We start from the raw sequence: 22,534 nt of genomic DNA, 5'->3' as shown, positions 1-22,534 counted from the left end.
TCCCTTTTTACTGGCTAAGGAAGGGCAGCTCTCATGTGTGAGGACGGGAGGACTATTGTAACTTTGCCCCATCTACCACCATTCACTCTGGCCTTGCAGCCTTGGTTGTAAAAGTTTACCGTCTTTGGACGTTTGCTTCTTTCCACCTACTTTTCATCCCTTAACCTTTCCAACCCACGTTTCACCACAGAGCCTAGGGAGGGAACTGCGAAGCAGACTGTAGGCTGATGTCGGAGAAGTGCAGTGGGGCTGTTGTGAGTAGTATGTGGGCTCCACACATCTTAGTAACCAGGTCACCAGGAGTGAAAAGGGGTAGAGTTAGGGTGCTGGGAACTGCCAAGAATCACAGCTAGTCTTGTCTTTGTAGCAGTCCATAGTGAGCAACCTTTATTGGCATTAGGGCATCAGACCTGTAAGGATCATCTCTCAAGTGTGTCTTAGTGGAGACAGGATTAAGAATCATGTCCAGGAAGACCGTGGGATTTTATACCACCTGAGCAAGGGCCTGTCACAGCCACGTCAAGCAGGGATGGTGGCCTTTCCTAGGTTTAGTCCTTAACTAAATTAAATGTTCCCCCTTCTGACCTCTCCGTAGTCTCCTGTCCTCCACTCTACCAGACGTGTCTTCTTTTTCCTGCAGAGATGAGTGGCCTGTTTGACCCATTTTCTTTCCACTGCAAAACTTTATTCAATGCAAAATTCACTCCAGAAGCCTGGGGGACCCGACCTTTAGGCCGGTCCTGAGGCGCACAGTGACCTTGCCTGCTGGGGTTAGGGCAAGTGTTCTTCCCTTGGCAGAGGGCCTGGCAGCAGCTGGGGTCCACAGCACCCCGGGACTCTTTCTGTTCGGCCTCCTCTTGCTGCTCTGCGGGAAGACCATATCTGGCCACTCCTGTGAATCTTGCCCCGTCTCAAGCACTCAGTAACTGGTGGTTTGGGCCCGTCAGGAGATCAGGGGATGCTTGAGGCCTAAGCTTCCAGGGATATTAGAAACACCCATATGTGCAGTAGGATAAAGGTAAGGGCACTAAAGAACAGACTCTTAGAGAGTATGGTAGCTGAATTCTAAATGGGGACCTATCGAGCAAGGGACTGAATTCACCAGCTTGTTTGCCAGTTGTGACTGATACAAGTTGGGTTGCACAGAGCTCCTAGCAGAGAGCTGACCTGTCCTCCTGTGTATTTTGGTCCTCCTCCAAGACATTTGCAAAGCACCATTTAGATGGGGGACTGGGCCACAGTCCATTCCTAAGGAACTGATAGCTCCTGAACCAGGAACTCTGGGGCAAGATCCGGGAAAGACTGGGTCTCCTATGGAAGAGGAGCTCAGCTGAACAAAGCCTGAAGGCCATAGTCCAGAGACCAAAGGTCCCCAGGGGACAGACCCAGTGCCATCCGAGGGAGCAGTGCCATCCTGGTTTGGTTATCTTGCCATCAGAAGGCTTCCTGAGTAGGTTCTTGGTGCCCCTTGGCACTGGCCCCGTACCCTCTGAGTTAGGGCTCTGTGAAGGGCATGGCTCCAATAAGCTGAGGTATCTGGTGTGTGGGCAGCAGCTGGGGGTGTGCAGGGGTGCCTTCAGATGAGGTTGTTCCTGAGACGCTGCTCCTGTTCCAAGGAGCTCTCTGTGTTAGCTCGGTGTGCGTCCCCTGTGGACCAGAGGAGGGCAGGTAAGTAGTCGACCTGACCGGAGTCTCATCCCCTCCCTGACAACTTCACAAACACCAAGACATCCTGCCCAGCTCAGCCTTTCCATCACGTTAGTCGTGGGCACAAACAATCCGTTCTATGGAAATAGATGCCAACAGATGCATAGTTGCAGGGACATCGGGAAGATAGGCTGTTGAGTGGAAAGGGTTGTGCTGGTCACTCTCCCTTGCCCCCTCCCCAGGTTCATTCTCTACCCTTCTTGTTCTCTCATGCCCTGGAGACCTGACCCCTAGAGACTGCCGACTGATGTAGGTCACTGGGAAGAAACAGCACGAGATTAGAGGATGAAAGGAGGGAGGCCGGGGCATTTCTTCCCCTGTTTGTGCAGTGATGGTCTCCTGCCCGCTGTTCCCTCCTCCTCAGTGCTAGCCTGGCTCCGGGACACACTTTGCCCCTTCAAGCCCAAAGTGATAACAACATTCCACTCTTGCTTATCCCTGGACGTCTCAACACTCCTCATCTCCTTAGTCCTACTCACACCTCAGTATAGTCCTCTCATTAAATAACCTCCCACTCTCACCTGAGTGTGCCCTGTTTCCTGCAAGGACCCTGGAGGGGTCAGAGCTGCATAGTGTTCTTTCCTTCCTTGCTGCCCTGGCCCCCTTGCAGCCTGCCAGCAGCATCACGGAGGCTGTGCCTCCACGCCGGCAGCCTTAGGTTCCAGCCCCTGATCTCGCTCACGCTCCTGTCTCACTTAATGGCAGCAGAATCTACTCAGTCTCACAATTTTCAAATCCTTATTCCTCTTCTCACAGTCTTCCATCTGTTGCCAGAGTTATCTTTTGAAAACGTAAATCTGATCTTCCTGCCTCCTTGGCTGAAATTTGTTAGTGGTTCCCAGAAGCCCACGGGATCAAGTCCATTCTCTTGGCAGGAGCCACCGTAACCCCCCCCCCGCCCCCCGCAAACAGCTCTAGTGGGTGTGACTGCATAGCCCTATTTTACAAAAGAGAAGACTTCTGAGGAGGAGATTTCCTCACTGTCTTAAAGCCAGAAGGTGGTGGAACTGGATTTGGTGCCCAGTGAAGCGCTCTGAAGCCAAATCCTATGCGCCTTCTCCTCGTCCCCTCTCTGACCTGTGCCTCTCCTTTGCAACCAGCTCAGATGTCCCTTCCTCTGGGAAACCTCAGCTGGCCTCCAGGTGGTTGCTCAGAGAGCGCTCTGCTTGCTCAGCAGTAGTTCACAGCGGTCTGGGGTACCCAGTAGGATTGGGGTTACCCAGTTGCATGTCTGCTTACCCTACCTGACACTTAGCTCTGCCTTTTACTCCTGTTTATGTTCCTAGTGCCTGGCAGTGCTCCACACAGAGGTAGGTCTTAATAAATGTTGACTAAATGAACACGCCTGCTGCACCCTGTGTGTGCGAAGCGTGGGAGTGACTGCACACACCCCACAGCGAATACAAGCGCTTTAAACTCTAAGGTAGAGGAACTGCCCCCTTTCTGTACAGGCAAGTGAGGGAGCCACCTCCTCACTCTGCTCCCCACTGGACTGTTGCTTCTTTGCCTGAAATTACCAGTCCTGCAAGTGTCCTGAGCCCTGTTCTCCATGGCCCGCTTCCTGTAAGCAGTGATCAGGGCTGGCGGTAGCAACACGGATCTGGGGGACTTCTACGTTTGCCTGTGAGGCAGTCAGCCTGGGATAGAGGCAACTAAGAAAGACCGTATGAAAGGAAGGGGAAAAGTAACAGACTGGAAAGGGGAAATCCTGACATGGCCTGAAGGAACGGGAAAGATTCCAGGCCAGATGGGAGACAGATTACAATCCAAACAACCTTAAGGACAAAGAGGGATGTAGAAATAGTCATTGGGTGGGGCTGATGCAGCTTGTTCCAGAAATCTATGAACTTCTATGAAGTTGTCAAAGGCAATTCATCTCTGTCCCCTCCCCAGCCTTGTACACACACTGAAGTCACACACAGGGACACAGGGTCTTCCAGCTCCCCGAGCTCGCACGGGGCTGGTCTCACAGTGGCCCGCAGTCACCTGTGTGGCAGTCATGCAGCCAGACCCGTTGCCCGTCATATTTGCAGCGGCACCGCATCACGTTGTTCGAGAAATCGGACTCTGCCACCTCGAGCTTGGGGTTCACGACCACCTGGAGTGAGAGATGGGCCAGCTGAAAACAGGTGACTTGGCTTCTGAGTTGACCGTGGCTGTGATATCCTTTACATTTCATGTAGTCTTGCAAACTGTGCTCCTCTTCTTAATTAATCCTTACAGTCACCCTAGGAAGTAGGCATTAAGGTCCTTATTTTATAGATGGGGACTGAGTTGTGACATGCCCCTTGTTCACTGAATCAGGACTCAAATCTAGGTCCTGGATTCTGATCCCTTCCCCTATGGTGTAGCTCTTTCAAGCGCCAGACCTGTCAAGAGATCCTACTTATGAAGCTCTCTTTCTTCATTTGACCTCAGGGAGCTTTCGAAATATCTGGAAGAAATGGAGCTCCTGTGGGGAATGCCTAAGCCCACTTACCTGGAAGATATAATCCCCAGGGCCCACGTCTGTGATATCCACCCACTGGCAATCAATGTCATGTCGGTAGGTGTCCCAACAGCCAACGGTCACGCCCTGTTCCCCAAAGTTGGCACATGCGTAGCGCTTCTGCATTCCTGTAATGGAGGGTGCTGACAGTTATTGAGGCCCTGAATAGATGCTTCACATCCTTTACCATTTAATCCTCACAACAGCCTTGCCAATTAAATGCAATCAGACTAGGGGCCTGAGCTTCAGCTAAATATGTTGCCTGTCGGAGTCAGAATTCCTACTAAGCATGAATCCAGCACCATAGCAAAGCCCATCTGTGACAGAGATTATTTCTTTGGATGCACTAGTGGAAATTCCTGTTGGCCTAGGAAATGTGATTAGAAGATTCCAGCCCTACTATGCTAATTCATTTGCCCATACAACCCTGAGAAGAGCCAGTGTTTTACCATGCCATTTCTAAGGGCTAGGAACTGTGGGTGTGCGAATAGGAATCAGACAATCCATGCTAAGTCCCAAAGGACTTAGCAGAAGTGAAACAGGTCTGCAACTATTATCCAAAAGAGAAAGTGTTAAGCATTTCAAAAGTGGTACACGGTACGTTGGGAATGCAGAGGAAGTAGAGAGGGTTAAGAAATTTATCTTTTTGAATCGCCTGGAATGCTGACTGTTGCCAGGCCGGAGTCTCCAGCTGCCTGGGGCTGTTAAGCAGGGCAGAGGGGATCCTGAGCCCAAAGGGGCCGAGGAATATAACAGAGGAGGATATGCCGACAGGAAACCACATACCTGTAGGGCAATTTGTGTCCTCTAGACAGAAGCTGGCCTTGTGCCCCTCAGCCACCTTGGAGCCATTGAGAGTGAGCAGGTCATAGTGGGTGAAGACCTCAATGCTGTGGTAGTGCCTGCGGAAGGGGCAGAGCTGTCAGCCTGGCAGCAACAGGAGAGGGTCCTCACAGAGGAGCTGGTGGGAAGACTGAGGCACTAGGCCCCATCGTTACCCAGAGAGGAACGCTACGATAGCAGGGCAGTGCGCTTCTCCCCACCAAACCCAAGATGAGTGTGACCCATGGCCTACTTTCCTGGCCCCCCTGCCAGGCAGCAAGACATAGCTGCCTGCGTCACCTAGGGTCTCACCCGGGTGAGGAGAGGTAAGAGCTCCAGGAGACTGCCTGGCTACAAGGCCTGAGGCCTGCAGGTGGAAAGAAGAGACACGTCCAGGGACCAGCCCAGGAGCGGAGTTGCTGAGTGAGGAGGGATGCTTCCTCTGCTCCCTGACAGCCTGGGCCCAAATTGCTACCATTGTTTCCAATCCAGTTCTAATGACAGCTCTTCATGCTGCAGGGAAAGGTACTTATTATCTCAGCAAGGCCAAGTCCCAAAGTCACTGCCCGTTCCTCTCAGCTTTCCCCACCCACGGCTGTGTCCTGAACAAGAAAAACACCCTTTTCCATTCTGCCTTTGTCACAGACATCATCTCTCCTTCTGTCTGGGCTGGAGGCCCCTGATAGGAAAGAACGCCCATTGTCCCCTTCCAGCGCCAGCAGCTCTTCCTTGCGGGCCTCGCTCTGCTGCTGCAGAAACCAGCAAGCTTTTTCTGCACAGCCAGCGTCCTGGATGGTATGGCTATTTTGGGTCTCCGGGTTTCTACGAGTCCCCACTTCACCTGGCTTTTAAAGACAAGGCCTCAGGGCCAACAGAAAAATTGTCCACTATCATTCTAACAGAGACCAGCTCTGCTGGCAAGGACTGCTCTGTGGACACTGTGGTGGAGATGGACATGTGGGTACCTCCTGGGCCGGCGAGGGAGTGATGGAGAAGGCAGGTTGATGCTCCTGGGGTTCCTCACCGCCGCCCGGAGGCAAGGCCAGTGAGGCGTCTAGGAAGGAAGGCTCTTTCCCAGAGCGCACGCCCCTCCCAGGAAGGCTTGCCCAGAAATGACCAGACTGGTTGACTCCCTGCACCCTGGTTTTGTCCCCCTAGAGCCGAGGCCTGAGCAGGCACTAACCTGTGGCACTGGTGCCAAATCCAGCTGTGGCGTCCTGTCTTGGGACGAAAGTCGGCCCGGCCCAGGTTGTGGATCTGTGAGGAGAAGCGCAAGAGGCGCCGGTGTCCGTAGGGCCAGTCCATGCGGTCAGCTGACTGGGAGAGGCAGTTCTCTTCATGGGCACAGTACAGCTGGCTGAGCGGGCGGTCCTCCAGGTAGGCCGTCTCCTGCACTAGCTGGGCGTTCAGCACGAGGTCTGCAGCACCTGGGCACGGTGGAGACCCAGAGGCTAGGAAGGCAGCCAGTTTGGCTCCCTGGCCTAGGGGACAGCCTTGCCTCCAGACTAAGCTCTTTTGGAGGTGCCGGAAGAGCAGGGCGGTTTAGGAGTCAGGAGATGTGAGTTCTAATAACAGGAAAGATCCATCACCTTAGCCTAAGCTTGCTGGCTTTGGGGCCAGACTGCCTGGGTTCCTCTCTTGGCTTGATTTTTAGTTACACCATTAACTAGCTCTGTGACTTGCTCAACCTTTTGTCTTTCATTTTCCTAATCTGGATGATGGGGAGAAGAAGATTAGTGTGATCGTACCCGTAACGTGCTTAGATCATGGTTGGCCCATGGTAAGCATGCGGGTGATGTAAGCTAGTATTTCTTCTGTAGAATGCGTCTCAGCCCCTAAGTGCCTCTGTAGCCTAGCTCATATAACCCCTCAGTAAGCTCTGCTGACCCCTAGCTTGTTACCTCGGCTCACTCTTTCTCTGGGCCTCAGTTCCAGCAATGCGAGGGGCAGAGGGAGAGGGCTGGAGGGCTGGAAGAGTTAAGCGCCGAGCCTGCCCCTGGGTTCTGCCGTTCTGGTGCATTCTGCTGCAGTTCCTAAGCCTGTGCTTCTTCCAAGGTTCCTGTTCTACCCTGGTTGCTATCAGGGGTGTTCATACCAGGGCATCCTGTGCATTCTCCTCTGAGGCATCGTGGACATTCTGGTGCGTAAAAATCCAACATGCTAGAGCCTGTGTCTCCATAAGCTGCTCAGTGCCTCTCCCGTTCCCTTCCTGTCACAGGGGCTCTTACCCTCCTCAGAAGCCAGCGTGTTGTCCCTCACTGTGTCAGTACAGAAATGAGATGCACAGCTTTTGCATGTAACGTCAAGAGAGAAATTTGCCAATTCTCAATGTTTGTTCATGCAAAAACTGGGTTACACTTTAGATTTGGGGCAGAGCTATCATATGGGTGAGCCTTGCGCTGACGATGGTGAGATGGGAGCACAGGTTTATTTCAGGGGACAGGCGTCGAGGGTGGGAGCTTGTTTGCTGGATGGTGTCTGTACTACCACTAAATGCTCTTGGAATTCCTGAGGCATATTTTGGAGAGAGCTAAGGGTATGCCCAGTGACAGACCCTAGAATTCCTGAGGGAAAAGAGTGCTTTCAGAGAGAAGAAGAGAGAGGGTAAAGGCAAGAAACAAGTGAGAAAAATTACAGAGGAGGAATGGGGACGACCACAGAGATGGCAGGTCGGCTGTCTGTGCTCAGCCGTTGTGAAGCATCAAATGCATTCAGGAGAAGAGTTGCCACTCCAGGCAGTAGAACAGAGGGGTACAGGTTCCTGGGAGGGGAGAGACGGGGAAGCAGGCCCCAGTGTGCTGGGAGGAAGCCCCATCACCCTGCAGGGGAGGGTGTGCCGTAAGGGCTGGCACTCTTCCAGTGTGCGCTGGACAGAGAGGAAGCCCTAAAGCTCACTGACAAGAGTTAAGGATGTCTTGGCATTGAAGCCTGGCTGGGAAGAAGGTCAAGTGGCCACTCAGGTTGGTGGCAGCCTGCAGCCTTTGGACTGGATACGGTTATCCTGGCCCAGACCAGGTTGGCAGATGTCAAACAGATGCTTCTACCCCAAGAATCTGGGGGTGTGGGGCAGACCGATGCCTCAAAATGGTCTTGACCTAAAGTCTTTGGGGTAAATCCCACAGCTCACCATAGGCCCCATGTGTCCTCACATTTCCATACCCTCTACAAGTTTTCAAACTCTTTTCTTACTACAGACTGTAGTAAGAAATATATTTAATGCTGTGACACACATAAATAATTCCAAGAGAAAAATATCACCCTTACTAAATGTATCACATCATTGTTTTCTATCCTGTTTTTTTAAACTATTGGTCGTGACGCAAAGATTGGAAAACACTGTTGTGTATCCTTACATTTTCATGTATTCTATGTTTTAATTCTCACAGTAACTCCATGAGATAGGCAGGGCAGGGTTTGTATCTGCGTGTGGCAGGTGATTTGGCCACGCACGTGGTAAATGGCGGAGCTGGTGTTCTGCATCCAGCCCTCCTTCCACTCCCTAACCCTGCTGGCCTTGGAGCTGGGACCAGCACTCAGGGCCCTCCCTGAGGACAGGAGGTGTGGGCTTGCAAAATTAGGGGAGCCCGGGCCGGCCTGTCCCACCGGCCCCTCCCATTACTCACTGTTTGTGCAGGAGACTCCGGCTAAGAAGCGCCCTGCACCGTGGGAGCAGTGCACCGGCCCGTGCCTTTGACACTGCTGCAAGGCCAGCTCTGTGCCTGAGCAGTGCACCCCGCTCATCACCACTTCTCCGGCCCCCGGCGTCCCCTGCCAGTACCAGGTGTCCTACGAAAACAGCCAGCATCACCCAGTCAGGGCTGAGATGTGCTCTTAGAGTCACCTGACTCCCATCTGAGGCTTGGACCCCATCAGACCACCCACACCGGGCTGTGCCCAGCCTTGGCTTGAAATCTTTAGTGATGCTACTTTGGACCCCTCTGGTATTAGAAATGTCTTCTATGTATTGAGGCAAAAATCCACTGCTATGGCTTCCACCGCTGGCCCTGTTCCCATCGCTCTCCCTGACGGCAGCCCTCAGCTGTTTGAAGAGGATGGTCCTGTTCCCTTCCTGTTCACTCGGGCCCGTCCCATTTCCCCAGCTGTTCTTCATACAGCCCTAGATGGTCGGTTGTGCTCAGGGTTGAGCCCAGTTCCCCCGGGTGAAGTATGCCCAGTATTGCCCGGCGGGCCAGTGTGGGCGAAGTTGAAGAGGTTCTCCATGGCGGCCATGCCCCAGGCCTCTTGATTTTGTTTCCTTGATATCTTTTGAATCTATCCACTTGTTTCCCCCGGTCCAAGCCAGCACCATTCTCAGCTGGGCTACTGCAATAGTGTGTTTCTCTGTATTCATGTTAATCTCCACCCCAGCTGTTTGCCGAACATCAAGGAAGAAATCTTTTAAAACTGCATCGCGGGCTTTGAATGGTCTGACCCGTCTCCTCCTTCACCCTCGCGCTTCACACCACTCCCTCTTGATAGCCGCGCTCCACCCCGGCCTGATTTCTCCGGCCACAAGGTCTTTGCGTGGGCTGTTTATTCCTCCCCCACCTCGTCTGGCTCACTTCTACTCATTTTTCCTACAGACACAATTATGTGCCTATTGTGTGAACGTTTTATGAATGACTGCATCCCTCACTTGACTGTATTTGGAGACGGACTGCTCCGTTAGGCAGGAACTGTATCCTTTTCACCACAGTATCCCAGCACCCAGCATTATACTGGCGCATAGTTTCACTCATAATTAACTGCTGAGTGAATGAAGGGTCAGCAGCTTTAGCACAGGAACTTTTGGAGCACAGCAAGGACCTACCTTGATGGCATGGTTGGCAAAGCCCAGGCCAAGCTGTCGGCAGGCCACCATGGCTTCGCTGAGGCCCCAGTGGTCGCTGCACACGGCCCCCCAGCGCTGGACCCCATTCACGTCCACCTGCACCTCCACCACCCCCTCCTCGGGGCTGCGTCCGCCGGCCAAGCGCACCTGCAATGGTCCAGGGGTGTGTGAGGGGCGGGGCCGCCTTAGGAAGGGAGAGCTCAGGGCTGCCGGCCTGGAAACCTGCGGCCCTGGACGTGACACGCCCCTTCTCTGGCTTAGTCTCCTCTGTAAAGTGAGGACGTTTCATCAGATAGTCCCTAATGTCCCTGCCGCTCGAGAAATCTGACGGAGTGCCTGCACCCGGGGTTCCCACTCTGGTACTCGCCCTCCTGCTACCTGAAATCCTACCACTGATGACCATGTGCCTATTGCCAAGGGCTTTCATAGCTATCGTCCCATTCACAATGACCCTATGGGACAGCTGACCCCATTTTACAGAAGGGAACCAAGGTCTGAGGCGAGAGCCTTGCCCACAGTCCATGTTAGAGTGACCCTTGAACTCTGACCACCCCACTCAGCCTCCCAGTGCCACCCCCCGGTGCTGGCATCCTGTGGCCCTCTGCCCTAGGCACCGTCTCTCTCGGCTTCACAGGGGACCTGAGAGGGTGGGGTGGGAGAGCCCATGCACCTGAAGAGCCCCATTGATTGCTATTCTGACATCTCTGAAGGCTAGAACCTGGCCCTGAGGGGAAGTAGGCCAGGCCAGGGGAGACTTCCAGAGGATAGGGCATTCCAGGCTGGCTCCAGGCAGGCTCTGGGGCCCAGAGCACCAGCTGCCTCTCATGAACCGCTCCCCACTGGCTCCAAGCAGTGTCCCAGGCTAGCTCGGGGCTCACCTGATCCTGGAAGCCCAAGTTAGGGATGTTGCATCTCACGGCAGCATCATTGTCATGCTGGCAACCATTCTGGGAGCCTTCCAGGGAGGGGCAGTCACTGAGGGTCCGCTCATATCCCCCGCAGCGCACCTCACTCAGGTGGATGGGCCCCAGCGCTGCAGAAGCGGGGGAGAGAGGCCATGGGAGGCTCCATCTCTGCAGCCCCACACCTGCGGCGCCCCCTCCACAGAAGCAGAGAACCGGCCTGGGCCCTGGCACCCCAGGACCACCAGAGGGTGGACCGGTGGCACATCCAGGCTCTCCCACCCCACCCCAGGCCTCCTCGCTCACCTTGGCCCAGCTGGGCCCCAAAGAGGGCCTCCCGAGCAGAGCCAAAGCCGAGCTGACGACACACGACGCTGGCGGAGATGAGGTTCCACCCGTGGTCGCAGACCGTGCCCCACCGGCGGTTCATGAGCACTTCTACCCGGCCCTCGCCCACCTGGGCCCCCGAGCGGAGGCGCACGCTCGTCTCCTGCTGGGAGAAAACCCGGCCTCAGGGAGGGCCGAGGAGGCAGGGGTAGGGGCTACACCCCTGCCAGAGTCCCTTCAGGACAGGCAGAGCCAAGGCCTGCAGTTCTGACTTCTGTAGCTATTGCCCTGAACAAGCTGTCTTTCTCGACCTCCCCCTTCCTCAGTGACAATGAGCGGCCACAGTAATCACAGTAATAACAAATTCCAGCCCTAACAAAAGAGCCTTAGGAGTTGGGGGTCCCTGGGCTTCACAACCTGCCACCTGGTCACTAGGCGAGTCCCCTCCTCTTGCCCAGCCTCACTGCTGCTTTGTCCTTTGGGACTGAACCCAGAGCAACACTTCCGCAGCAGATCTGTGAAACGATTTTAGAGAGCCGTGGGGACCTGTGTCAGTGAAACGCACAGTGGGCAAGTCACTTCCGTTTTGAGGCCCCCCGCCCACCCCGGTTTCATCGAGGAGACCGTCTCACGTGGTGCTGCCCTGCCGCAGTGCCTCACCAGCGCTTGCTCATTGCTTTTTATAACGAAGGGCCAGGCTCGGGCTCCATACCTTCAGCCCTCAACGGGATGTAGCTACAATGTAACTACAGTTTTTATGGTTACCTTCTATTAGTGGCCAGTGATGTCAGCTTTCCATTTATGGTAGGGTTATAAACGTCCCTTTTAAGTAAATCCCAAAGTTCTACGTTCTGTGAGTTGCTCTCCTCCTCCCGGTCTGAACTGATGCCCCCTTGATAGGGGTGGTTCGCCGCTCCTCCCCTGCCTCCCCGTCAGTGCATCCCCGTGGGGTGGGGCCTGTGCCTCCAGGCCTGCATGGGACCCACCTCTGCCGAGGACTCCTTGCGCCCGGGCTTCGCCTTCATAGGGCGGAAGCGGGGCCCTGCCACACAGCTGACCACAGCGTGCATGCCCCCCGGGCAGGCCGGCCGCAGCTTGCCCTGGGCTGGTGCCACCTGCACCTGGCAGTTGGCCATGTGGGGCTCTGTTCCCAGGCAGTTGACCCGGTGGATCCAGAAGGAATTCTTCTTTGTCAGGCTCTGCAGTCTGGAAGACAAGGGAGACTGAGGGCAGGGGAGGGGTTGAGGGTTGTGCTCAGGACTCAGGGAGGCCAAGGCACTGGGGAGGGGAGAGGGGCCTGGAGGGGAGGAGAAGGGAGGGGAAGCAGGCCCATCATGCCACACCCCTTTGCACCCTCCCCTGAGGGTGCTGCTCCTTACCTAGACTTGGGATCCTTCATCTTCGAATTCCAGACTTTCCTGGATGGGAACAAACAGGCAGGGAGTCGAGTGGGTGCAGAAGTCCTACCCGCTGTCACCCTGCCTCCTCATACTTGTCCTTGAGTCTGTACTAGACTTACAGTTTGTAAACTTGTTCATTAATCTTACTCCAGTGCTGAGCTTCACCACAGTCCTGAGAGAGTGGCCACCCCACAGATAACGATGATCTCCATTTTACAGGGAGGGAAAGCAAGGCGAGCAAGTTCCCTTGACTAAGCCCAAAGTGGGTGTCTCTTCTGCACCGGGCTGCCCTGGGGCAGGCAGCCCCAAGCTCGCCCTTCCCCCAGTCCAGATGAAGGGCAGTCTTCAGGGAGCTACCGGAGAAAAGGGGCCCTGGGGAGAGTCCTCTGGGGACAGGTGGAAGTTGAAGGCCTTTCTGGTGGGAGCTGCCCAGGCAGAGATACTGAGGCTATAATCAGGGCTGCCCTCCTCAGGGGAGGTTGGCGAGCCAGCCAGGCCCAGATGTGCAATTACCGGGCAGCAGGGAGTCAGGGACCCAGAGCCCAGTCATCTCCAAGGATGGGGCCACGTGGCTGGGCTTGGAAACCAGGGTCATCTAAGTCAGAGACACGCGACAGACCAACTGAAAGTGATTGGGGATGGGCAAGGGTAGATGACTCAGATGTTTTGTGGGAGGTTTATCCCTTGATGAGAAACATACGAAGCTTTCACTGACAGAGCTGGTAGAACTATGACTCGTCATCACTTACAGGCTGATGCAATCTTGGGACAGTTCTGTCACGTTTCTGACAGAATATTTTTATGTTTCCTCTCCCCAATGCTGCCCCACCCCACACCTGGCTTGGACGCAACCCAGTCAGAGCCTGGCTTGGATCGCAGTTGAGGAAATTCACTGAGACAAAGTTCAGACAATTCCCTGCGGATTGGATAATTGAGGCCCAGATGCCCTACCAAGGCCCACAGCTCGTTGTTGGCAAAGCTTAGACCAGAACCCAGGCCATCTGTACTTGTGGGCAGCACTGTATCTTTACTTTACTAGTTAGGTCTAATTTTTTAATCAGGGACACAATTTTACATTTATTTACATTTCATTTGGGGAGTACTCTGTACCATAGTCAATTCTTTTTATCTGATTGGCAAGTACAATTTTTATTTTCTGATTGTTTCCAGAAATATCCCAGGGTCTCCAAGTTCATCCTCACTCTTGTCTTAATTACTGAGGGATCCATAACCCAGGAAACCCAGGCACATTGCTCCACTGAGCCTGTTTCCCTCCCAATCCCAACACCCACTGAATGTCCTCCCACAGACACTACTCCTGCCAATCTCACCGCAGCCTGCAAGGTCCCACGTCACACACAGACACATGCACGTGCGCGCGCACACACACACTCAGCCGCTTCCACAACCCCGCCTTCCGCACGGCCCTCCAGCCAGCCGTCCTCCTACCTGTAGTAGTGGCTGATGACAGGAGCCTCGCTGGGGAAGCCCAGCATCCCGCACACCACCCTGCTGTTGTTCCTGGTCCAGCCCTGGTCACACACCTGCCGCCAGTGGCCCTCGTACTTCACCTCCACAGCTCCCTCGGTCACCAGGCTCTGCCTCTTGGCACTGGCGAGGATGGGCTTGAGCCGCACCTCCTCCAGCCGCCGGCCCTGTGGGATGCGTGGTCACCATGGGCCCCGGGATTCCTGCCCCCGCTGAGCCCGCTGCAGGTCTTCACGTGGGAAAGCTGGGGCTCGGAGCACTTAGAGATCACCCCACCCAGTGCCCTCATGGGACGGGCCAGGAAACGGAGGCCATGTGGCTCCGTCCTTGGGGATGATGGGGAGGCATTTGCTGAAGGCCACACACTGGGTAGGAGGCAGAAGCTCGGTTTGTTTAGGGTCCTTTCCTCGACTCCAGAGAGAACCAAGCAGATCCACGCTCTCCTGGGGTCAGGATGGGAGCCCTTGGAGTCTGGGAGGCTTCCACCAAGCACAAGGGGGCCTTCTTCACGCCACCCTGGGGAGGGCAGAGGATGGGCACAGACCAGCTGCCTGGGACCACCAGCAGGATCCTTTGGCCCACGAGAACCCCGCCCTAACCCTGGATGCCTTAGACCAGTGCGAAGCCCCCTGTCACGGCCCGCCCCATTCGGTGGGCCCCGGCCAGCTGTCCTCAGGCTGAGGCTGTCTGGCAGCAGAGCGTAGAGTCAAGACACCTGCCCTGCCTGCTCCTGCTGTTTGGCTCGGGCTGTTTTTAGCTTGGAGCTGTCTGTGCCGGGAAGACGCAGCACCTGAGGCCGGGCCTTGCGGGCGAGGCAGCCCCCACCCGCTGCTGCCACCCTCGCGGGGAGCAGCTTCCGTGCTTCCCGGCGGCCCGGCCTCTGGTTCCCCGTCCGCCCTTTCTCAGGCTGGGGCCCTCTACCCACGCACCTGCTCCAGGCCACAGGCAGGCCTCAGGGCCCCAGGGAGGCTGCTCAGCCCGCACTCTGCTCCCCGTCCCCTCCCTCCTCCTCCAGGCTCACCACCCGGAGGCCCTCTGTCCCCTGACCCCCTCCTCAGCTCAGGCCAGGGCCTGAATGGCCTCCTTACCTGGGGCCCAAGGGCATTGGAGACCCTCTCAGAAAGGGAGCCACGCTGGCGCTGCGGGTGGCACACCACCCCGACGTCCTCCGAGTGGCTGCAGTCACTGACACCCCAGCCATTAGACCTGCACTGGTCCAGGGAGCCCTCTGTGCCCACACAGTGAACGTTGTCCAGCCAGATGGGTCCTGTGTGGGAGGGGACGAGTGATGCTCAGGGACAGGCACAGAGAGGCAAGTCACGGGCTCTGCCTCCTGGATAGGACCCCCCAGTTATCAACTTTCCTCTTCCAAAGCCTGAGTAGAAAATGGGGGTGGAGAGGGGAGTTGGTTCTCCTGGGAGCTTGGTATCTACATCCCTGCCTAGTGTCTCCTCTTGGCCTCAGGTCCCATAGAATCTGCTTTTGGAAAATGCCAGGTAGGTCTGTTAATTAGATCTACCTGTTCCCTCATTCATCCATCTAGTCATTCACTCAACAGCATTTGCTGAGCACCTATTGTGTGTGACTGCTATATTCAAGGAACTGAGAGTCGAGTGGTAGTGATGGTGGCGATGGTGGTGGCCTCACTGCAGGTGAGACTGGGAGGGTAGGACAGGTCATTTGCAGCTGGAGCACTCAGGAAGTACCTCACAGAGGTGGTCATTTGAGCTGGGTATTAAAGGACTGGTGGGAATGTGACAGGTTCTACTGGAGCCTCAGGGAGCCCAGCCCCTGAGAGAAGCCCACCACCATCTCCTCGTCATCCTGCAGGGCAGCACCAGTCACTCACCCTCCCCTGGGCCATACTTGGCGCTGTGGGCCCAGGTCAAGGCGGCTTCAAAGCCCAGCTGGCGGCAGGCCACTGTGGCCTCCTGAAGCGCAAAGTCGTCATCACACACGGTGCCCCACTGGCCCTGGTGCAGCACCTCCAGGCGGCCCTCCTCCGGCCTGCTCCCTGGGCCCACCAGCCGTAGCTTCATGGTGCTCAGTGACTGCAGCCTGCTGGGAGGGGTCTGGCCCAGCAGCAGGAGCAGCAGGAGCGGGGGGAAGGCAGCTGGTAGGGACCACATTGTGGTGACTCCAAGGGCTGCTGGGGTCAAGGCACCTGGGAACGAGTAAATGTGACAATGATGACCACGTCTACCCCTGACCTCGGGTCTCTTCTGCTAGCAGAGACAAAGGGTAGCACAGGTCCCTCCGAGAGAGTGTGTGTGTGTGTGTGTATGTGGTGGCATGGATTGAGTCTGGGCTCTGAGATTAGTCGATCTGGTTCAAACCCACCATTCCTTGGCCATATGACCTTGAGGAAGTTTAAGTTTAGCCTTCCTGAGACTCAGTCTCCTCATCTGTAAAGTGGGGGTAGTAATCCTTATCTCCCAGTGTTGTTGTGAGTGTTGAATAAAGTATGGATGTAAAGCGCCTACGTAAAGGGCTTATCACGAGCCTACCACATGGTAAGTGCTCAATGAACAGCTGTTTTTGATGTCGTCTTATATGTAGAAGGTGGGGGTACCTACTTTGAGTCATGGGGAGCCCCCAAGGGCTAGACTGTCCGAGCTGGAGGAGATAGAGGGTATTTGGATCAACTTCCTGACTCTAGAAATAAGGAATTGGGACCTAGAGAGTTTAAGAGACTTGCCCAAGCCACACAGCAAGCTCCACCTCTAGGTCCACCTACATGCATAATTTGTACATTGAGTCAATGAACATTTTTGGAATATTTGCTTCAGGCCAACTATTAGGCCAGGTGCTGGGACACAGAAGTGAACACATCAGACACTACTCTGCCCTCATGAAGCTCAGAGATGAGGAATCAGAGAAGGGCCACTTAACCAGGGCCTTGTTGGATGAATAAGAGTTCTCTTTTTCCCCTTCAGAGAAGGGGAATTCCAGGTAGAGAGAACAGGATGAGGAAACAGGGAAACATGGAAAGAGATGAGTTTGTGCCAGAGCAGGGAGTGCCCTTAACCCTGTACTGCAGTACTGGGGGCTTGGAGGGGACTGAGGTGGAGGGACAGGCTGGGGCCAGACGATCAAGGGCCTTGTGCACCATGCAGAGGGTTTGCCCTTCATCCTGTAGGAAGTAAAGGGCCCTGGGAGGGTTTTAGGCAGTGACCATACACAGGTGAGGGCTCCCATCTCCAGGAAGCTGTCGTCATATGCTCTCTCGATCCTTACAGGGGACGAGTTGGGGGCCCCCCCCCATACATTAGCAGCCTTGCTCCTAGGAGCAGGGTTGGGAAGAGCACAGAGGACGGTCATCCCTGGTTGGAGCTGTTACAGTATCTGCAGCCACCAGTGCTGAAGCTCCTCCACGGCCAGCTCTACTGCTGATGGGAAGCTGAGGCTGGCCCGGAAGAGTGGATGGAGAAAGTTCGGGTCTTTGGCTTCCTCTTCGGCGCTTGAGTCTTAAAAGGGCTCATTCTGGGGAGACTCCCTCTTTCTCCCATGGCCACTGCTATTCTTGGGGGGATTCCTTAGCTGGTCAGTCTCAGGGGGGAGCGTCTTACAGGGCCCCCTGCCATTCCTTCCCCACAAGCTGGTTTCTGGCTGAGAACTGGTCCTTATTCCTGGCCGCACCCAGTCCCACCCCCTTCAGCTACCAATCCGCCTGCCTTGGTGAGCCCAGGGCTGGGGGCAGTAGGCTCCTAGAAGCACACATGATGAGCTCAGGAGTGAAGCTCTGTGGGAACAGGGACTTTGTATTGTGCCCCCAGTGCCCAGAGTAGTGCCAGGTAGGTAGGTGGCACCCCGTAAATATCTGCAGATGTGTGGATGCAAGGTGGCATAGCACTGCGCTTAAGCGTACAGACTGGGAGTCAGGCTGCCTGAGTTCACATCCCGCCTCCACCAATTGGTTTCTGGGTGGTCTTGGGCAAGTGATTTAGTTTCTCAATCTCAGGTGATTTCGTTTTCTCATAGAGTTTATCCCCTCTATAAAATGGGGCTAAGATTCTTGTGAAGATCAAATGAATGAATATGCGTTAAACCCTTAGAAGAGCAAGCTCTCACCTGACAGCTATTATTAACAGCACCTGAAACAGCTGCTACAGAACCATTGGTCTAGGTTGGTCCCAGCCTCTCTTTGGATAAAGAAGGAATGGAGGCCACATTCCCATCTCAACATCAAGTCCCCAGTACTGCTACCCTTCCTTGCGACACTTCCTTCTCAGACTTAAGCACTGTTTTCTTCACGTCCCTCCCCACTCAGGAGCCGGTGGAGGCTCCCTGCTGGCTGTCACCACACGCAGAGTGCTCTCTGCTGCTTGGGATGTTCCCATTCCCTCCTCCCTGCACCCCTAAGGAGGAGGTGGACAGCTAGGGACTGAAACAAACCAAAGTCACTGTGGATAGAGACCTCCCCCAGATGACAAGAGAGGATAGAAAGATTGGGCTCAGGGCCCACCAGCTGTTAGGACCCAGGGGTCACATTGGGTCTGGCCTGAGAGACGACCCCGTTCCCTGTCAGCAGGAGTCAGGATGCTCCTCATTCTGCCACCAAATTAGGTGACACGATTCAGATGCTTTCTTCTGAGACTCAGGTGCAACACCTCTAAAATGAGGGGGTGGCACTGGAGGTCCCCCATCTATGATACGGGCCAGGGGGTGGGCTGGGCAGGTCCGTTGTGTAGCTGTGGCTGACATCCCCAGAGTACTGTGGAGGTCTTATTAGAGGCTGTGGACACTCCTGGGCCTACAGGCTCCCTCCCCTCCAAGGGGTCTCCGTGGGGACAGGGGCGGTCTTCTGCTGAAGGATCCTGGTGCTAGATCAGCTCCCTTCTATGAAAGCCGCCCAGGAGGTGGATGGGCGGTAGCAGGAACCGAGTCATATACAGGGAGAGCCCACTTCCCAGCCTTCCTGCCCACTGCAGGTCCCCCTGCAGCTTTCGCTCACATCACACTTGTCTTCTCACATTCCCCAAACGCATCCTTCAGTTCCCAGCCTCCAAGCATTTGCTCTCACTGTTCCTTCTACTTGGGGTACCCCTTCCCTCAATCTCAGATTGTTAAATTCCTACACATCTTTCCACACCCAGTTCAAACGCCACCCCCTCCATTAAGTCCCCCTGCCAGACCCCCACCTTCCTAGCACTTGATGTCTTTGCTTCCTGTCTCCACAACCCAGGGGAGTATCTCCCATAACTGCTCCCCCAGAGCTGAGCACAGAAAAGAGGACCAGGCTGAGAAGCCTCCCTCAGAGAAGGAAACAGCCTCAAAAGTGGATCTTTTCCAAAGTGAAGGAGAAAGGGATAGAGTGAGGCTGAGGAGGAGGGCAGGTTAATAATAATAAGTTTATTATACATTTAAAAATATTTATTGAATACTTATCTCCACTTTATAGATGAGGAGACGAGGTCCAGAGAAGCTAAGTAACTTGCCCTGCCAGGGTTCAAATCCAGGCAGCCTGGCTCCAGTGCCAGGCTTCCAGTCAGGAGAGAGATAGACACGGGAGGAGGGGAGGAAGGAAGGGAGGCAGGGAGATGAATGAAATTCCACCCTGTGGCTGGTTGGTTTATGACCCAGCTGTGGTGCGAGGGCATTGGGCTGGATGCCAGCGCTGAGTGCAACCAAGTGACAGGTCCAGGATCCTGCCAGCTTGGAGGAGAGACGCACCTGATCCAGGTGCTGCCAGGGGACTCTGGCACCTGGCTTGACCTGGCCTTGCTAGAGAGGCTGCAAGTGCCCAAGGGTATTCAGGAGAGAGCACTGGGGTGCTGTCCTGGTGGGAACCAGGCTCCGGAATCACTGGAAGCCTCTTCTCTCTAGCTCTTTGAGGAGCGGGTGGGGTTTCCCCTCTCAGCCCTGATTGCCTCCCTGGGACCACTGATTGTGGTGACCTGACACAGTGCCAGCAAATGTCCACCTGTCCAGGCATAGGTCATGTAGAGTTTGAAGCCCTCTGCCCACCCTCCATCTCTGTCCCCAGTCTCCCCCCGACCCCCAGCATACTCAGTTTTTGGTCTGTTTTTTTCAGAGAGCCCGGCTCCACCCTGCCTCTTTGTCCCCTGTCACAGGAATGACGTCTGAACCCACCTGTCCCTTCCCCTGCCTCCCCCTACCCTCCCCCGGGAGAGGCCAGAGAAATGTCTACACTACACGCAGCGTGTACACGCAGGCACCCCGAGGTCACGATGCACCACCCTGGGCGGCCATGGGGCCAAGCTCCCCAACTCAGTCACTTCCATTGGCAGCAGGTTGGTGAGCGACTAGGGGTCTAGGCTAACTGTTCATGGGACCCCTGGGCCTGCCATTCCCAGCCTTCAGGAACTCTCAGAGACTTGCTGACCCCCAGAGAGACAGAAGTCGGACAGACAGACAGGACAGCGAGAGACAGACCTGGCCAGGGGCCAGGCAGGGGCTCACCAGCTGGAGTGCGACGTTGCGGGGCTGGGGCCGGGGCTCCGCGGCCGGGCAGCGCTAACGGGCCTCCTGGGGCACCCTGGGGCCCTTTTATCCAGCTGCGGCCCGCGGGCGCCCTTACCCTGCCCCGCCCCGCCCCGCCCCGCCCCGCCCCGCCCCGCCCCGCCCGCCAGCCCCCGAGGAGGCCCGCAGGCCCCGCCCCCGGACGGACCTGGACTCGGCGGGCGCCCCGCCCTGTCCGCCCCTCCAAGGGCCCGGCGCCCCGCTCCCCCGGACGCGGCCCGGGGCGGCCCGGCGCCCACTCGCAGCCCGCCGGCCCGGGAAGTCCCCGGGTCGCTAGGCTGCGGGGGTCGGGGCAGCTGTTTTCCATGGAGGGAACTGGCGCGCTGCAGGGGGAGGGACTGTGGGAGGATCGGCGTTCCCAGGAAAGGACGGCGGCTCGGCGCCAGCGGGCTGCGTTTGCCCGAGGGCCGCTGTGGCCTCGTGAGTGCCTGTCGGAGGCGCAGCTTCCTCTTCGGCAAAGCCAGGTGGTATGGCCACCCCCAGAGTTGTCCTGGGGATTACATTCAGTGGGTCCCTAAGATGCGCAGCGCCCTTCACGCGGTAGCGCCTCACTGTCCCACCGGCTTGGTTACTTCGGACAACGCAGGCTCCTTTCGGCGGGGGCGGGCAGGGGGGCGAGGGGGCTCTGTCCAGATGAGGTCGGGATGGTGGGGTGTAGGTGTGCTGTCTTTGGGGTAACAGGCGGTCCTCTCCATTGCCCTGGTCCCTCGAAGTTGACTGAGTACTGCGGGGGCATGAGGCCCCTTGTACAGTTGGGAATACTGAGCCCCAAGAGACACGACTTGCTCCCTAACGTAATAAACCGTAATGGAGCAAGCTGAAATCCTCCACTACAACCCCTTACAGAGCTGAATGAGGCGGCCCTGGCCCTTGACAGGCTCGTAGGCGGAGAGTGTATGCGGAGGGTGGGGTGCGGGGAGATGGTGGAATAAGACAAAAGTAGGAGGGGCTGACAGAGGGGAGTCCCATCAGTTTTGGGGGGCACCCAGACGCCTGAATCCCAGCCTGGTTCCTCCAGATTCTTTCCCCCAGTCCTTGTTCCTCCGCGTTCCTCAGTGGCCCGGTCTGTAAAAGGGTCAGAGTTCCAGCCTCCCAGCTTCCTCCGTAGGCCCGGGTCAGTGCAATCTGATTCCCCTTCTTCCCCACCACCTTGCCTGACTGTCTTCCAAAGGCTCCTTCATTCAGCACATCTTTGATTTTCTCCTACTTGCTGGACAGGGGGCTAGAGTGCTAGACATTGCAGGGGGTGGATGGGAGGGGCTTCCCGGTGTGGTCCCGGAGGCAGACAAATGTAAGCAAACATCACTATAAGGCAGAATGTGATAAGGGCTAGGGTGGCAAGGTAGACCTTTTTGATTCCAGGGTGACAGCCAGGTCACACTGACCTGGTCCCTGGAGGACTAGTGTTCACCCCTGGCTGCCCATGTCCCAGATGTCCCCCCAGTGCCCTGCCCCACCCCAACTGGGCCCAAAGAGTACCCTGTGATGAATCAACAGCAAAGAATGCTTCCAGGCTTGGTCAGTGGCGGCAGCAGTAGTGGCCCAGCCCCTCCCCCAGGGACAATGAGCCCGCTGTGGGCTGGGGTGCCAGGTATGCCTTGGCCCCCTCCCCATGCCCAGCCACCTCTCATGCTGAGCCAGGAACAACACGGGAGGCTCGAAAAACATGGGCTCCATCTGCTGCCAATCACCCTCCCAGGCCTGGCCGCCCAGAACTAAAAATACCCTGGAGGCCAGGGCCTGGCCTGGGCTAGAGCCCAGGGAATGAACGGATGCTGCCCAGAAGTCCTTTAACCTACAAGTCTCTGGGCAGAGGCTGAGGCTGGGGAGCAGTGGAAGGAGGGACTTCCCAGGGGGTCACTGTGAGCCCCCTGCTTCAGAAGTGAGGGGCTCGGGTCCCAGGCCCAGCTCCATGACGTACTAGCAGTGGGATTTTCTCAGCTGAGTGGCCATCTCCTCATCCTTAAATGCTGTTGCTCTGGGGGTCAAATGGGACAGTTCAGTTCATCTCAATAAGCTTTGACTTGATGGAGACTGTCCGCTTCCTCCTTCGTGCCTGACTGTGCTCACAGCCTCAGCTGCCGCT

The 22,534-nt window shown here is 56.1% G+C and overlaps 1 protein-coding gene across 3 annotated transcripts; it reads right to left on the bottom strand.

Moving 5' to 3' along the window:
• Window positions 1–355: 355 nt before the first annotated feature.
• On the bottom strand, window positions 356–20,502 carry LOXL4 (lysyl oxidase like 4). 3 transcript variants are annotated; one of them, XM_060101109.1, is made up of 15 exons: window positions 20,362–20,502; window positions 15,815–16,129; window positions 15,054–15,232; window positions 13,927–14,132; window positions 12,457–12,495; window positions 12,064–12,283; window positions 11,057–11,243; window positions 10,727–10,881; window positions 9,828–9,995; window positions 8,641–8,803; window positions 6,201–6,444; window positions 4,982–5,097; window positions 4,187–4,323; window positions 3,694–3,805; window positions 356–1,647 (listed from the first exon to the last, which is right to left on the bottom strand). In XM_060101109.1, the coding sequence occupies exons 2-15, from the start codon at window positions 16,092–16,094 to the stop codon at window positions 1,577–1,579; spliced, it is 2,277 nt and encodes a 758-aa protein (XP_059957092.1). In that variant the 5' UTR covers window positions 16,095–16,129; window positions 20,362–20,502; the 3' UTR covers window positions 356–1,576. The 3 variants fall into 3 exon arrangements, with proteins under 3 accessions (XP_059957092.1, XP_059957084.1, XP_059957100.1); XM_060101101.1 differs by having other exon boundaries at window positions 20,389–20,502; XM_060101117.1 differs by having other exon boundaries at window positions 11,057–11,240; window positions 20,389–20,495.
• Window positions 20,503–22,534: the final 2,032 nt, after the last annotated feature.

Source organism: Mesoplodon densirostris, chromosome 1, assembly GCF_025265405.1.
Source record: "Mesoplodon densirostris isolate mMesDen1 chromosome 1, mMesDen1 primary haplotype, whole genome shotgun sequence".
Classification (NCBI taxonomy): Eukaryota; Metazoa; Chordata; class Mammalia; order Artiodactyla; family Ziphiidae; genus Mesoplodon; species Mesoplodon densirostris.
Note: the sequence above shows the minus strand (reverse complement) of the source record. Positions and strands in the feature narration are given on the sequence as shown.